At 68.3% G+C, this 14,605-nt stretch overlaps 2 protein-coding genes across 2 annotated transcripts; both read right to left on the reverse strand.

Annotated features, from left to right (window-relative positions):
• Positions 1 to 196: 196 nt before the first annotated feature.
• Positions 197 to 13,003, reverse strand: CHLRE_16g687600v5 (uncharacterized protein). Its single transcript, XM_043071610.1, has 11 exons — positions 12,835 to 13,003; positions 12,484 to 12,714; positions 12,185 to 12,303; positions 11,907 to 11,981; positions 11,558 to 11,609; positions 11,173 to 11,336; positions 7,480 to 10,915; positions 4,963 to 7,310; positions 4,016 to 4,660; positions 3,788 to 3,884; positions 197 to 3,599 (listed from the first exon to the last, which is right to left on the reverse strand). The coding sequence occupies exons 1-11, from the start codon at positions 12,847 to 12,849 to the stop codon at positions 1,044 to 1,046; spliced, it is 9,738 nt and encodes a 3,245-aa protein (XP_042915899.1). The 5' UTR covers positions 12,850 to 13,003; the 3' UTR covers positions 197 to 1,043.
• A 144-nt stretch (positions 13,004 to 13,147) lies between these two features.
• Positions 13,148 to 14,513, reverse strand: CHLRE_16g687602v5 (uncharacterized protein). The gene is made up of 2 exons (XM_043071611.1): positions 13,553 to 14,513; positions 13,148 to 13,425 (listed from the first exon to the last, which is right to left on the reverse strand). Exons 1-2 carry the CDS (start codon positions 13,768 to 13,770, stop codon positions 13,359 to 13,361), a joined length of 285 nt encoding a protein of 94 aa, XP_042915900.1. The 5' UTR covers positions 13,771 to 14,513; the 3' UTR covers positions 13,148 to 13,358.
• Positions 14,514 to 14,605: the final 92 nt, after the last annotated feature.

The raw sequence follows: 14,605 nt of genomic DNA on the forward strand, positions 1-14,605 counted from the left end.
GATTCTGACAGCCATCCACACGCATGCGGCGTTTGCTCCCCGTGCGCCGCACGCAGCCCCTTAATGCTGCCAGCACGGCAGCACCCAGCCTAGTGACGGCATCCACAAACAACAATTCCGCTCAATGGGGTATGCCTTCGTAGGCCGCTGCTTCCATGCCGCATCTGAGTCATCGCTGCTAATATTGTTCAACGGTCATCAGTAACCTTTACAGCATCGAGTGTAGCGCCTGGTTGCGTAATGGTTCCGCACGACATGAGGGCGCACACGCACTACCGCCCTTGCAGTTACGCCTCCCGTTTTGTAGCAGACACGAGCCCCACCCATGCCTCTGTTTACAAGAATTCACTCAGTGCCACGTGCACCAACCCGCCGCGGCCAAAATTTCAATGAATACAACAGGCCGCGATGAGTTGTTGTTGTCCGCATGGCTACCACCCGCACTGATTGGCAATTGCAGTCTCTCACGGACGGCACATGATGTCCCGGCGCCGCTCACGGGCGGCGCTCACGGATGGCGTGCGGCTGCGTAACCCCGCCACAATCGTACAGACCGCGCCATCAGCTCGTAATGCAATGCTTCAAGTGACGCCTGCACTTCGTTACGACTCCCATCATATGAACTGGCATGCCGTTGCAAGGCTACCACCATTTGTGAACAGACCTCCTGTGGTAGTGTTATGCCGCTACCAGGCACACCACGTATGTTCGCTCCCTCAACGCAATAAGGCAACAGTGCGTCAGCTTGCTGCGCACACAATTCTTCCAACACCCGCCCAGCCGCCGCCCACAATGGCCACCCGCCGGCCCTCCACCAGGAAATGCAGCGGAAACCAACCCAGCCGTACGGCCACACCTTCCACATCCGAGTGCTGCTAGGTAGCGCATGCACTCGTCAGCTCTTTGATAATCTCCTAGTGCAAGCTGCACAGTACCAGTAGCAGACCTCACGTACAGTGTAAAAGAATGGACTGAAAGGTTCTAAAAAGCACACATGTGTTGAACTCGATTGCAGTCTTGTTGAAAGCTGAGACAGCGCCACTTCAAACGCCTATCGTCACTGCTCCTAGTAGCAGGCGCAGCAGTAGCGCGACAAGCAGTACTGCCAACGCGAACAACCACTTCACCGGCAGCGGCAGGGAGACTGTCTGCGACGCTGCGGCCACGCTGCAATCGGCCATCGCCTTTGCTGCCACCCCTAGACGCCCCGGTTCCGGCCCAGCGACCTCCTCAAACTTATTGACCTCGATCTCGCAACACAGGCCCACATGCTCCTCTCGCTCCAAAGCCAGGGCAACCTGATCGCTGCTGGGCTCCGCCACATGGGCGTCGGCGACTGCCTCCGGAGCACGCTCCACCGCAACCCACGCCTGCCCCTCGTCCGCGCTCGCGCCCACTGCAACCGATGCCTCGGCCTCCGCTTCCTGAGCCGGCACGGCAAGCGGCACCGCGCGGTCGTCCGCCGTCGGCGAACCCGCTCCCGGCTTGCCACCGGCCGCGACCGAAGGCCACTCAAAAGCGCCCTTCTGCAGGGGGAGCGCCGCCGCAGCGCTGGAAGCCAGCGCCGCGGCGGCCGCGGCCGTGCCGACACTCAGGGCTCGCAGCGATGACTGGCCAACCGCTGACGCGGGCCGCTCGCCAGCTCCCACGGCATCGGCGGCAGTCGGGAGCGCCTCAGCCGAATGCCCCACGCTCCCAGGCGCCGTACCAGCGGCGGCGGGCGCTGCCGTCAGTGACGGCGGCAGCTTTGCCGGCGCAGTCACCGCAACGGCTTGCGCCGCCACTGCCGCCGCCGCCGTGGCAGGGGCCGCGGCGGCGGCCATCTGGGCCCTTCCGCTGCCCTCGCGCGCCACGCCGGACAGCGGTGCGTAGTCAGCGGCGTATGCATTGCGACGGCAGTTGGCGGAAAACCGACCGTCTGAAGAGCCGCCGGACAGCCGCGCTGCCGGCGCGCCTACACGCACGGAGACGGCCGCTGCGTTCTGAGCACCGCTTGCGCCGGCAGCGGCGGCACCAGTAGCAAGGGCGGAAAGCGCGGCTGCGACTGCCGCCGTCACCATGGCGCTTGGGGGCCGCAGCGGCTGGAGCTGGCCGCCGTCGCCGCCCCCGGACGCGTCAACCGACGGGGCTAGGGTTTGGTAGGGGCTGCAGGCGGTGCTGGTGCTGGGGTTGAAAGTAGAGATGGACTCGCTTGCGCCGCAAGCTGACGCCGTCACAGAGGGCGCGAAGCGCACCGTTCGCTCGGATGCGGCCACTGCAGCGGCGGCCTCAAAGCCGCCGGCGCTGCCGCTGCCAGATGCGTTGGTGCTGCCAGGTGCGGTGGCGGCGCCGGATGCAACCGTCACCAGCGGCATGAGCCCGGCCGTGCTGTGCTGTGGGGCAGAAGCACCGCGACTGACACTGACGCCGCCGTGGCCACTAGCAACAGCGGAGGCGCTGCCGCGCCGGCCGGGCGGCTGCCGCCGCCGCAGCGGCGGGACCTGTCCCGGCGTGTGGTCAGCAAGCCGAGCCGCTGCCGCCGATGCCGCAGGCTGCTGCTGTTGCTGTTGTTGGCGGCGGAGGCTTTGGTTCTGCATGTGCGCCGCCATCTGTAACAGCTGCTGCTGGTGCGGCTGCGAGTGCCGGCGGCCGGCGCTGCGTACCTGCCGCGCGCCTGCCAGCGCCGCCATTCCCACAGACGATGCCGGCCGAACTCCTGCGCGGTCGCCGCCCTCCAGCCCCTCCACACCACCGCCACCAGCGTCTCCCGGCTGCAGCTGATACTGTGGCTGCTGCGCCTGCGCTTGCGCCGCAGCCGGCGCCATTGCCAGCAGCGACGGTGGCAGGTGCGCAAGATTGGTGCTGCTGGTGGGGACGCACGCGCCCGACCCGCCTTCCGCAACCACCGGTAGCTGAGAGCAAGCGCCGCCGCCGGGCCCAAGCAAGGCGCTGCCGCCAAGGCCCAACGACAGCGTCTCACTCAGCTCGCCGCCGCCGCCGTTGCGCGTGCACAGTAGCAGCTGCTGCAGCTGCCGCGTCGCCGCGCCCGTCACGCGCACGGCGCCGGGGCCGTGCGGCGCCGCCCCCGAGACTGAGGGCTCCAGTGTGACGGAGGTGAAAGAGCTGGGTCCTAGCTCGGGTAGGGGCGGCAGCATTGTGGCACCGTCGGGCAGGTCGACCAGCGTGAGCACGGCCTGAGCCGCCGCGGCGCAGGTCGTCGTGGTGGCGGTGGGGCCAGTGCCAGTGCCTGTGGAACTGGATGTGGCGTCAGCGTTGGCAGCGCTGCCGTTTGGCGGCTGCGCGGCGAAGCCCGAGGCGCGTTGGACATGATGCTGCTGATGCTGCTGGTGCGGCTGGCCCTGATGGTGCTGCTGGCAGTAGCGTTCGACAGCACTGGCGGCCGTACCGGCCACGGCGGCGGCGTCGGCGATGTTGGGCCGGCCGCCGCTGGTGTGGTTGTGTTGGTGCAGCGGCGGCAGCTCCGGGACTGCCTGGAGCGAGGGGATGTTGGGCTGGGAGTAGCCTGCCGCCACCGTCGCGCCGTTGCTGCCGGTGGCCGTGCCGCCGCCGCCGCCCACTGACAGCATGAGCATGTCTCCCACCAGAAGCTGCGGGTGCGCCTGTGGATATGATGCGGCGGGGAGGCAGGGAGGAGGGTCATAAAGGCACGCAGCATTTGCCCAGGGCTGCGAACACACGGCAAGCAGCCGCGAGCAAAGCGTGCAAGCAAACGGAACCGGGTTGGCTAGCTAGCGAGGGACTGCTGCCAGCACTTGCGTGACGCTCATGTGCTCCGCACCCCCCTCACCTGCATGCTGTACTGCTGCGTGTGCTGCGTGGCGTTGGTGCTGTGCGACCACAGCGACTCCGGCCCCGCAGACATGCTGCCGCAGTCCTCCGAGCCTCTGTAAGATGCAGCCGGTTGCAAGGGCAACGCACCCGTTGAGACACAAGCAACCTATCGCAAGAAAGCAGCTAGGCAGCAGGGCAGCTAGGGTCAGACCGGGCCCACTTTGACAAACAACCGGCCACGCACCCATCGAAGTCTCGGTAGTACTGCACGGTGTGGAAGCCAGCACCGCTGGCGCCGCGGCCGCCGGCGGCCGCCACCGCCGCCGCCACCGCGCCGCGGATCGCGCGTGGCGTGCCTCCGCTCACGGCATCCAATTCTGTCGGCTGTTGCGCCGGCGCCTGCTGCTGAGCCGGCTGCTGCTGCTGTTGCTGTTGCTGCTGCTGTGCCGGCAGCAGCTGCTGCCAGCGTGCACCGCCGGCGAGGTGCATGGGACTTACGGCCGCGCCGAGTGGCTGCAGCGCCGGCGCCATGGCCAGTGTCTGCGTCGGCGCCGATGGACCCGAGATGGCATTGGAAGCCGCAAGCAGAGGCGCCAGGGCCGAGCCGCCGCCGCCACCTCCGCCACCACTGCCGACGGGCAGCGGCACAGAGCTGATCGCCGCAGTTGTGGCATCGGCGCGAGGCCAGCTGCTGGCGGAAGCGGCGCCGGCGGATCCTGACGCGGCAGCGGAGTCGGCGCCATTGCTGGCGGCGGCTGCGGCTGCACCGTAGTTGAATGCCCGCATGTAGGCATAGTCCTGAGGGGTGTGGCCGTCGGCGTCCCGTGCCACGCCCCACACCGCCTCCGCCTCCGGGAACAGGCCAAGAAGGGAGCCCGCAAGCCGACCACTGCGGAACAAAGTAGGAGGTTTAGGACAGTAAACAGTGTAGGAATGTAGACGCGCAGTGCCAGGCGCGCCTTGCATGCGTAACACGGCACGGGACCCCTCGACCAGCGTGAGCAGCACAAACAACGCACGTGGATGCAGTGCACCATACGAGCACATAAACCCCACAGACAAAGTACGAAAAGCACTTCAACCGCGGGACTGCGCTGTGTCGTTGCGCGCACGCAGGATACTCTAGGATAAAATACATAATCCAAATGATCTCCCCCGCGACAGCCAACACACCGGCGCCACGCCACTCACTGGTCTTCCAGCACCGCCGCCAGGTGCAGCGGCGTCAGCCCGCCAGCCGCCGCCGCCGGCTCGTCCCAGCGCAGCGGCGCGCCGTAGCGCTGCCCCCAGGCCGCCACCGCGCGCACCATGCTCAGCTTGCCCGACGTCACGGCCGCGTGCAGCAGCGGCAGGCCCGGCGCCGCCACCGCCGCCGCTGCGGCCGCCGCCGGCAGGCTGCCGGAGGCCGGGAACAGCGCAACCACGTCGGCGAAGGAGAGGCGGCAGTGCACCATCAGGCCCTTGAGCAGCAGCGTGGAGGCGGCGGGCCAGCCGCGGCTGATGGCGAAGCGCAGCAGGCGCAGCCCCAGCCCGGCTGCGGCCGACTGCAGCGCCGCGCTGCGCCGGCACAGCTCCTCGTACTCGTCGCCGCAGTCCAGGCTGCCGGCCAGGAGCTCGGGCGGCTGCGGCGGCGCCAGGGCAGACAAGTGCGCTGGCGGCGGCGCCGTTGGCCGAGCGCGCAGCAGCGCCATCTGCGCCTCCGCCCCGCCGTCGTGGCCGTCGTCGTCAACGTGGGCGCCGACGTCGTCGGCGATGTCTTCCGTAGAGATGACCGCGCCTGACCCGAATTGCACTGCGACCGGCAGAGGCGATGCCACAGCCTGCAGGGCCGCGCCGCCGCCGGCAGGCGCAGGCGCTGGCGCGGGCGGCTCCGGAACGTCGTGGTCCAGGTCAGAGGCCTGTTGGACAGCAGGAGCGGCCGCGGCGGCTGCTGCGGCTGCGGCACTGGACGCGCCGGAGTTGGCGGCGGCCTGGTTGGCACCTGCCCCCGGCTCCTCCTCCTCCTCAGATGAGGCCCAGCCGCTGCCGCCATCCTCACTGTCATTCCCGCCGGCGCCCGCGCCGCCGTCAATCTCCATGGGGTCTGCAGCCACCCACTGCGGCGCAATCGCCGCTGCGGCTGTAGCTGCGGGTTGCTGTGCTGCTGATGCTGTTGCCGAGGAGCCGGCGGCAGGAGCCGGCAACGTGGGCAACAGCTGTGCGGACGCCTCAGCGGCGCTGCGGCCGTGGCTGCGCGGCGGGCTCAGGCCCCTGTGCGCGGCGTGGCCGGTAGCGGCTGCCACGGCCGCCGCCGCTGCGGCTGCGGCCTGCATAGCCGCCTCCGGCGCCGACACCGCCTCAAACCACATGCCCAGATCCAACAGCATCGCCAGCGTACCGCCATCCACGTTGGGCTGCTGCTGCGCGCCGCCGGGCCGCACGGCCGCCATCTCCGCCGCCAGCGCGCGCAGCGGCGCCGCCGCCACGAGCTGCGCCTGCAGGCTCATCACCTCCGCCGCCACCCGCGCGTCACCCGCCACAAGCACCGGCCACGGCAGCGACAGTGAGTCAGGACCCACAGCGCCGGCGACATCGGTCGCAGCGGCCGCTGGCGGCGCTGCCTCCAGGAACAAGCAGCCGGGCCGCACGCCCGTCAGCGGCAGCGTCACCGCCAGCGTGAGGCACCCTGGAAACAGCGACGGCGCTCGGCGGACGCTGACCGGCAGGCAGCGGCCGCCGTGCCGCACCAGCAGCCGCGGCAGCCCCGCCTCGTCGGTGCCAGCCGAGGCCGCGGCGGCGGCGACCGCGGGGCCGCCAAGCGTCACCAGCAGCGTCACGGCCGCGGCGCGGCAGTCGCGCGTGTCGTCGGCGCCTGACTGCACCAGCGAGATGCAGCAGGGGCTGACGCAGGTAATTGCGAGCGGCGGCGTGCTGTTGTGTTCGGCTGCCGCCGCTGTGGGCGGCCGCAGCGGCGCCTGCAGCACGCTCTGCTGCGCGCCGGGCGCGCCGCCGGCGCGCACCGACAGCGAGAGGCCGGCGCTGGCGGCGTTGGGGGCACCGGCGCCAGCGGCCGCCTGCAGCGCGATGACGTGGTCACCGTCGGGCAGCGTCAGGCCCCCGCCTCCGCCGCCGGCGCCGCCAGTGAGCTCCGGCAGCAGGCGGCGCTCCAGCAGGTCAAGCATGGCCGCCGCCGCGGCGTGCTGCGAGCTGCGGCGCTGCCGCGGCTGCTGGCCCGCCCGCGGCGGCGCCGGCAGCGGCAGCGGCAGCCCTCCGGCTGCGCCATCGGCAGCTGCGGCGCCGCCTCCGGCCGCAGCGTCGGCGCCGCCACCGCTGCCGCGCATGGAGGCTGCCAGCACGGCGACCATGGCCTCGGCGTTGGCGGCGCTGCTGGCGGGAATGAGCACGTCCGCCACAATCTCCACACAGCCCTCCCGCACGTACACGCCCACCGCCGCCAGGGGCGCGGCGCCGCCGCCCGCCGCCGCGGCGCCGCTGGCAAGGTAGGAGCCAACGCGGCCGGCCAGGTTGGACGGCAAGTCCGCCGGCGTGAGGCCGTTGACCTGTGATAAGCACAAGGCGAGGCCAATCTAAATATCGGGCGGTTGTTGCGGGGTGCAGGGGAACGTGCGTAAAGCATCCCGCACACAAGGGGCGCATGCGGCAGAACGGCCATGCATTGCCCTACACGGCTCAGCACCAACGGTGCCTACACTATCTCCCCTAGCTCACCTTCACACTGCAGCGCAGGTGGACAAGCGCGGGGCTTTCATACACCGCGCCAGCGCCGCCGCGCGCGGCTAGAGCACGGGCCAGCGCAAACATGCCCGGCGCCACGCCCTGCTGCTGTTGCGGCGGCGGCGGCAGCAGCTGGTGCTGTGACGGCAAGTGCGCGAGGCCGTAGCCGCTGCCAGCTGAGGGCCGACCATCAGAGGAGGCGGTGGGTGACGTCAAAACCTGCAGCGGCGCCGCGGCGGTAGCGCCCTCAGCAGGTGCGGGAGCGTCCTCCTTTTCCTCCTCCATCTTGCCCCCTTCACCATTCTCGCCCTGCGGTTTTGCGGCGGCCTGGGGGTCTGCGTCCTGCTTGGCCGCCACCACCCGCGCTTCGGCCTCCTGGGGCGACGGCGCCGCGGGGGCCTCAACCCCACAAGACGGGGGCCCCTGCACCACCGCCGCAGCCCTGGCCTCCGCTGCGACTGCTGCCACGGGTGCCACGACCGAGGCCGCGGCCGAGCGATCACACCCACAGCTGCACGGGCCGGGCCCGTGCAGCGACGCCGGTCCATAGTCCTCTTCCTCAGCGGCCGCTGAGCCCGCGGCCGCCATCGCCGCGGCCGCGTTTGTCACGAGCGCCTGCATCGTGGCCGCGGGGCTGCGCCCGCCGGTCAGGCTGCTGAGCTGGTCCGCGGACAGCGCCTGCCGCGCCGCACGTTCCAACGCCACCAGCTGCTCGGCACTGGCCGGCTCGGCACCCAAGAAGCCCGCACCTCCCATGGCGGCCGCGATAGCGCCCTCGCTGAAGCCCCCGGCGCCGCTGGTGGCGCCGCTGATTAAGCCGTTGTCTGAAGCCATGAGGAGGACTGCAGCCGGCGGCAGGCCACCGGTGCTCCCGGTGGCGTCGCCGGCGGCGCTCAGCTGCCGCACGCTCTCAATGGAGGTGGAGGCGGTGGACGTGGCGCGGGCGCGGGCGGCGGCCGCGGCGTGGTCCGGCAGGACCTGGGTGATGCGGCAGACGTCGGCGGAAGGGCCGCAGCCGCAGGCGCCGGCAGGGCAGCAGCACGCAGCGCAGCAGCAGCAGCGCAGCGCCTCTGCCTCCGTGGGCGCCTGAACAGCCCGGCGGCTAGGCCTGCCCGGCACCGTCGCGGCCGTATCACTCGTGGCAGCCGCTAGGGCAGGCGAAGCCGCAGGCACGGCCGCGGCCGCGGCAACACCGGCCTCAGCGGCTTGGGCGGCGGCGGGTGACGCACCGCGCCCGCCGGCACTGACGGACAAGGACGACAGGTCAGGGCCCGCCGACGCCGGCTCGCGGTCAAACGTGTGGCTGTTGGGGTTCGCATTTGAGGAGCGATAGGAGCAGAGCCGCAGGGTCATGGTGGCGGAGGCGGTGGTCGAGCTGCCGGCTTGGCTGCTGGGGCCAGACGCCTCCGCACCGTGCTGCGCATGCGACGACGAGCCGCCGTCGGCGGTGCTCGCGCTGGGGCACGTGCTGACGCCGCCGCTGCCGACGCCGGCGTCACTGCTGCCAGCCGTGAGCCCAGTGTTAGGTGACGGCGCGGCCGGCAGCACTGTCGCCGCAGCAGCTGAGGGCATGGCGAGGGCAAGCGCATCCCCAGCGGCGTGACACGCGGCACCCTCGGCGCAGCCAACGGCATCACCCGACACGCGGGCTGTGTAGACGGCATGCGCAGCAGGGCTGGGCAACGCGCTGGTGGCTGTGGGCGGAACAGCTGCCAGCAGCGGCGCAGCCACGACCGGCAGCACCGCAAGGCCCGTGTCCGTGGTGCTCACGCCGGCCGTGCCTGTTGCTGGCGCCGCGGCCGCGCTCGGCACCATTCCGCTGCTGCTAGCCAGGTGGGCTGTGTCCGCTGAGCACATGGCGCCATGCAGCCGGGCACAGCCGCTGCCGCCGGCAGCACTGTTACAGCCGCCGCCGGCGTTGGACCCGGCCACAGATGCGCCGCTGATGGGGTGCGAGCCCGGGCCCAAGCCCACGCCCGCGCTGGTGGCCTCGCTCATGATGCTCGTCAGGGCGGAGGCGGCACGCAGCGAGGAGGGTGCGAAGCCGCAGCAGCTGCTGACGCTGGTGGTTGAGAAGGAGGGCGCCTCCAGCCCACGGCTCAGCCCGCGGCTCATGGTGCGGCACATGCTCTGCGTCGTGAGCCCCGGCGTCGGCGAGCACAGGTCGCTGTCGCCGCCGGTCGATGCGGGCACGCCCAGACGTGCCGCGCCGCTAGCGCATGCAGCCGCCGCGGCGGCGGCCAGGTTGCCTGATGCCGAGGCCGACGCGGACACGGACGCCGACGCAGAGGCCTGCGCGTGCAGTGCTGCGATGATCATGCCGCCCGTGCTGACCGGCTGCACGCGGGCGGTGGCGCAGCTGGCTGAGCGCCGCCGCGTGTCCATCACGACGCAGGTTGCCCGGGCGGCCGCTGCCGCAATGGAGGCAACGCCGGCGAGCAGCCCGCCGCCGCCGGCGCCGCCCCCAGCGCCCTGCCCCACCTGCGCAACGGCTTGCTCGCGCGCTGCAGGTGAGGTTGCAGCAGCGTCCACAACGGCACACGCCTGCCACGTCTGCGCAGGCTGCGGCGTCGGCGCCAACGGTGACGACGACGCGCGCGCACAAACAGGTGCCGGCGGCGTGTCCAGCGCCGCCGGCGCGTCCCCGATCGCATCTGTGGCAGCGCTGCTTAAGCCGCAACTGCCGATGGCCATGCTTGCGCTGTCGCCGAGGGCGCCGCCGCAGGCCGCGGCAGCGCTGAAGGCACTGCTGCCGGTGGTGCCGAAGCGGGAGCCGGCGCCAGGGCTAGCTGCCATGCCCAAGCATAGTGATGCTTCCATGACGCAGCTGTTACCTGAACTGAATGGCGAGTCGCCGCACCGCACAAGAGCCTCAGCCATGAGAGGGGTATCACCGACGTGGGCGGCAGGCGGCGGCGTTGCAGCTGCTGCTGCCGCGGTGGCCGGCAGAGCGGGCGCAGCGGATGCGGAGTCTGCAGACACCGTGGTCGAATCAGAAGACACGGGCGAAGGTGTGATTTCATCAGCCGACGCAACTACGACAGCAGAGGACCGGTGCTCACGTACAGTTGCCCCGGGCTGATTCCTTTGGGCGACTGCTGTGGGCCCTTCGTCTCTGCCGATGCTGCCACCCGCTGCGCTGCTAGCGCCGTGAGTGTAGGCGCCACCAGCGCTGCCACTCGGCCCCGCCTCATGATGTCGGTAGGGCTGGCCTGTACCAGCGGCAGCGCCAGTCAGCGCCGGCACCTGTGCTGACCCCGCACCGCCTGCGCTGCTGCTGCCGCCGTCCCCCGCTGCTGCGCTGCCTCCGGGAGGACAGGCACCCGACGACGACGGCTCTACAGGAGCTGCGGCACCCGAGCCACCCGCTGGCGACGGCGGATGAGCGGATGCCGCCGCGGCCTGCTCCAGCTTCTCAGCCGCCTCAAGCCTGCGGCGTGCACAAGCGGAGTACACAGTTACAACGCCTCGCAGCATCGGGCTTATAAAAGTTACCGGTGTGAAACAGAGACCTGTGTGCAGCCTCATGCCATCCAGCCGCCGCAAGTTGCTGTCCAGAACAGAACAACGCGGCTCCCACATACCGCTCCTCCCACCCCTGCCTCCTCCCATGCTCGCGCATCCCGCTTCCTCGCTCTGCCCTCCTGCCCCACAGCCTGCCTCCGAACCCAGCCGTGCCCCGCCCACCTCTGCGCCAGCAGCACAGACGCGTATGCCAATAGCAGGTTGGTTGCCAGCAGGGTGCCGGTGCTGAGGTGCTGGAAGGGCCAGCGGTCGGACAGCAAGAAGCAGATGACGAAGGTGCAGGCGGCGTTGGTCGCCGCGAGCACCACCTGGCCCATGCCGCCCACCTGCACAGACCCACATCAAGACGTTGCACACGGCACGAGCCACCAGTTGATACTGCCGCCGGTACAGAGTGCTGTAGGAACCCATCATATGTGATACACGGTAGCGGAGCGTAACGCCGCCGCCGCCCGGGAGGCAGGCTTCGCTTTTAAGCCCCTGCCGGTCACCCTGACTCGCAGCTGCTGCCATGCACGCGGCCCTGGCGCGCCCTCCCTCCTCTCACCGGCGTCATGTAGGCCTGCCAAATCACCATGGCCCCGTCTAGAGGCAGGTACCTGAGCGGGGGGGCGAGGGCAGGCGGGGGAGGCGGGGCGGCGCGGGGTAGTGGGTGGTGACGGCAGCAGCAGGACGAGGTGGAGGTCAAGGCAGCGGCAGAGGAGGACGCTGGGAAGCTGGGGTAACAGCGCAGCTACAACTGCTACCGCAGCGCCCGCGGGCGCGTGTCCCCCAACCCCCTCCGCGCGGCAGCGGAGGCTGCTGCAACAGGCGGCGCCTTGGCGGCGCCCATCCTGCACTGGTCCCGTTCCGCAGTCCCGCTTTCCCGGTCCCGCCATGTCACTGCCACGGCTCACCAGGTGCAGTACGAGGACGGGGGCAGGTCCCGCCAGAAGGCCAGGTAGGCTATGGTCACCAGCTTGGCAACCAGCCTGCGTGGCATGAAGACACAGAAGGGCACGACACAGGTTCTGTACCGGCAGGCACGGGCATGGGTCTCTTCGTTGCTGTGGCACGTCTGGCGGTCTTTAGCTCCTAAGTAGCCCACTCCTGATGGACACCCAACCCGAACCCCGTCTAATTGGCTATTGCCAACCTTGCACGCAGACACAGGCACCCCGTTGCAGGCGCTCACTTCGTGCATACAGCGAACCATGTCCGCAGCCATCCGTTGTAAGCGGCTCGCATCCGGTCGCTCCAGACCGCCGCAAGCGCCGCTGCGATCCAAGCTATTAGCATCAACGCTGCGGCCACCTGTGTGGACAAGGAGCCAGACCGAAACAGGCCATTTCCGGTTTCGTGCCCATGCACTGAAAACACCTTTTTCCCACTAGCGGTTTCTGTGGCCCAAACGTCCCCTTACACGTAAAATACTATCTTCGGGGGCCGGGGGGCACACAGAGGCCGCACAGGAGCACGCGGTTAGACACTTACGATGTAGGCCTCTCCACTCAATGACCATAGCTGGACATAGTTATTGGCTAAATATTCAGCTTTTGCGAAGAAGTCTGCTCCACTGTCGCAGTATTCATTTGGACCCTGCCGCCGAGTCTGTGAGACACATAGCTCCGCCTCCAAAAGCTTGCTTGCGTGAAGATGGATTGTCACAAGCAGTAACGGGAGCACGAACAAGTCCCGCTGCACATCGCGGAACGAGTTGTGCGCCTGCGACAAGCCCGGCGTGAAGGCCCTCCCAGTCAGGACGTGATTGCAGGCTAATTAAAAGCATAACAGGTACCGAGAGCATAGAATCGAACCTACGTGTAGCATCATCCCTTCACCTACCTGCAGGCGCGCCATCACCCCTCAGCCACCCTCAGCCACTTCCAATACACTCAGCTAGATTGACAAGATCATAGTGCCTGGAAAGCGTCAGCGTCCCTCTCTAATTAACAAGTCGCCTTCAGACTCGTGGCACTCGCTGTGGAAGAAGGAATGGCAACGACAGAGTCAGTAAGGTAAATGTCGCGAGTGTATCTATGCAGGACAGCGAGCGCAAGAGAAAACACGCAATTGCACCCCATCACCCCATCACCCCGTCTGTCCGGGCCCCTCCCACGATTGGGGCGCACATCTTACGATTGCCGCGTGGCGCGGTCGGTATTCGATCCTACTCTCAGTTGACAAGTGTTCCCCGGTCACGGGAAAAGGGGCTGAGCCCCTCCACAGTCTGAGGCCGAACAACCTCATCGCCCGGACATAGCCGGGGTCGGTTTCCACAGGCACATAGCCAAACCAGGTGCCTAGCAATCGCGATGCCACAGCAGAGCCAACCGTAGCCAGACGCAGCACACTTGTCAACAGCCGCACTACTTGTCATGCCGCTTTTTGTCGACTCTCAGTTGAAAAGTGGGGCTGCGCCCACGCCACGTCTCTCTGAGGGCGTACATCTTCGGCCGGGCCGAAACCTGCGCACAGGGGTGCCTGCGCACTAGCGCCGCTTCTTGGGCGGTGCCGCGCTCTCGTCCTACACGTGGTCTTGCCTGCCCCTTCCGCTACGCACATGCATAGCGCCACTGCTGTTCCCACAGTCGCCGCAGCCGCCGCCGCCGCTGCGGCCGCCAGGCTCTGCGCCGCCGCTGCCGCCGCCAGGCCTGCACCGCCGCCGCCGTCACCACCGCCAGGCCCTGCGCCGCCGCCGCGGCCATCATCGCCGCCACCACGGCGCAGGGGCGCGGACCGCGCTCTATCCAGCAGCATCTCCATCAGCGCTTGCCGCATGTTTAGCAGCGTTGGCGCCGCGACCCTTCCATTAAACATCAAAGATTGGCGATGGTTCACTCATTCACTGTGCCGAGCCTGTGTATACGGTAACTGAACGCACCCTGCCAAACTGGACTCAGACTTACACACACAGTCCCGCAGTTCAGGCACACTTGGACGTCGCGGGCACGCGAGTCACCAAACGGCATTGCCACTTGTAGGCAGCGCTTACCAGTACCGAGCAGACGCCATCTGAACTTCGCACACACCTGCACCACATACAATCTTCGTTGATGTGGCATACAGTTAAGTGCTTGCGCCCTATAACGGTCCCTGCCGCGTCTTTATGCTGCCAGGGTATATGGACGAAATGGACCTTTGAAACCGACCCTGGGTCACATGCAGTACTATCGCGAATAGCCGCCGAGGAGAACCGGGCTCGATGGCATCGGGTAGGCCGTGTTACACAGACCGCCAAAGTCGCGCCCGTTTGGCGAGCTCGCCACAGGAGCGCGATTTCATTGTTTTGCTATACTTCCTCAATAGCGCGATTAATGAGCCGCGAACTCGTGCAGACCGAAGCCCGTCTTCAACAGTTTTCCGCAGTTCCCTGGCGTGCCCGTTATAAGTGCGGGGAAAGAAAATCATTTACAGGCGGTGCCCATTGCGAGCAAATATGGACGCGAGCGTCTTCGCGAGGTTCTGGATTTAGCTTCCGTTTTTGTCGCAAGTTTGCTACGCAATGCACTTGTGGGTTTGTCTTAGTAGCCTTTAATTTGTGAATTTTCAAAATTTCGAAACACCTTGCAACCGGTCGGACTCAGTGCCGCGACCGCGCGAATTCCCTACATCC

The sequence above is a fragment of the Chlamydomonas reinhardtii genome, chromosome 16 (assembly GCF_000002595.2).
Source record: "Chlamydomonas reinhardtii strain CC-503 cw92 mt+ chromosome 16, whole genome shotgun sequence".
NCBI classification, from domain to species: Eukaryota; Viridiplantae; Chlorophyta; class Chlorophyceae; order Chlamydomonadales; family Chlamydomonadaceae; genus Chlamydomonas; species Chlamydomonas reinhardtii.

Coding starts and splice junctions, on each gene's coding strand:
- CHLRE_16g687600v5 (XM_043071610.1), bottom strand. Junction 12,304..12,483: donor TGAGTGGAGAGGCCTACATC/GTAAGTGTCTAA, acceptor TTGTCCACACAG/GTGGCCGCAGCGTTGATGCT. Junction 3,885..4,015: donor TACTACCGAGACTTCGATGG/GTGCGTGGCCGG, acceptor TGCATCTTACAG/AGGCTCGGAGGACTGCGGCA.
- CHLRE_16g687602v5 (XM_043071611.1), bottom strand. CDS start 13,770: ATGCGGCAAGCGCTGATGGAGATGCTGCTGGATAGAGCGCGGTCCGCG. Junction 13,426..13,552: donor ACAGCAGTGGCGCTATGCAT/GTGCGTAGCGGA, acceptor GTACGCCCTCAG/AGAGACGTGGCGTGGGCGCA.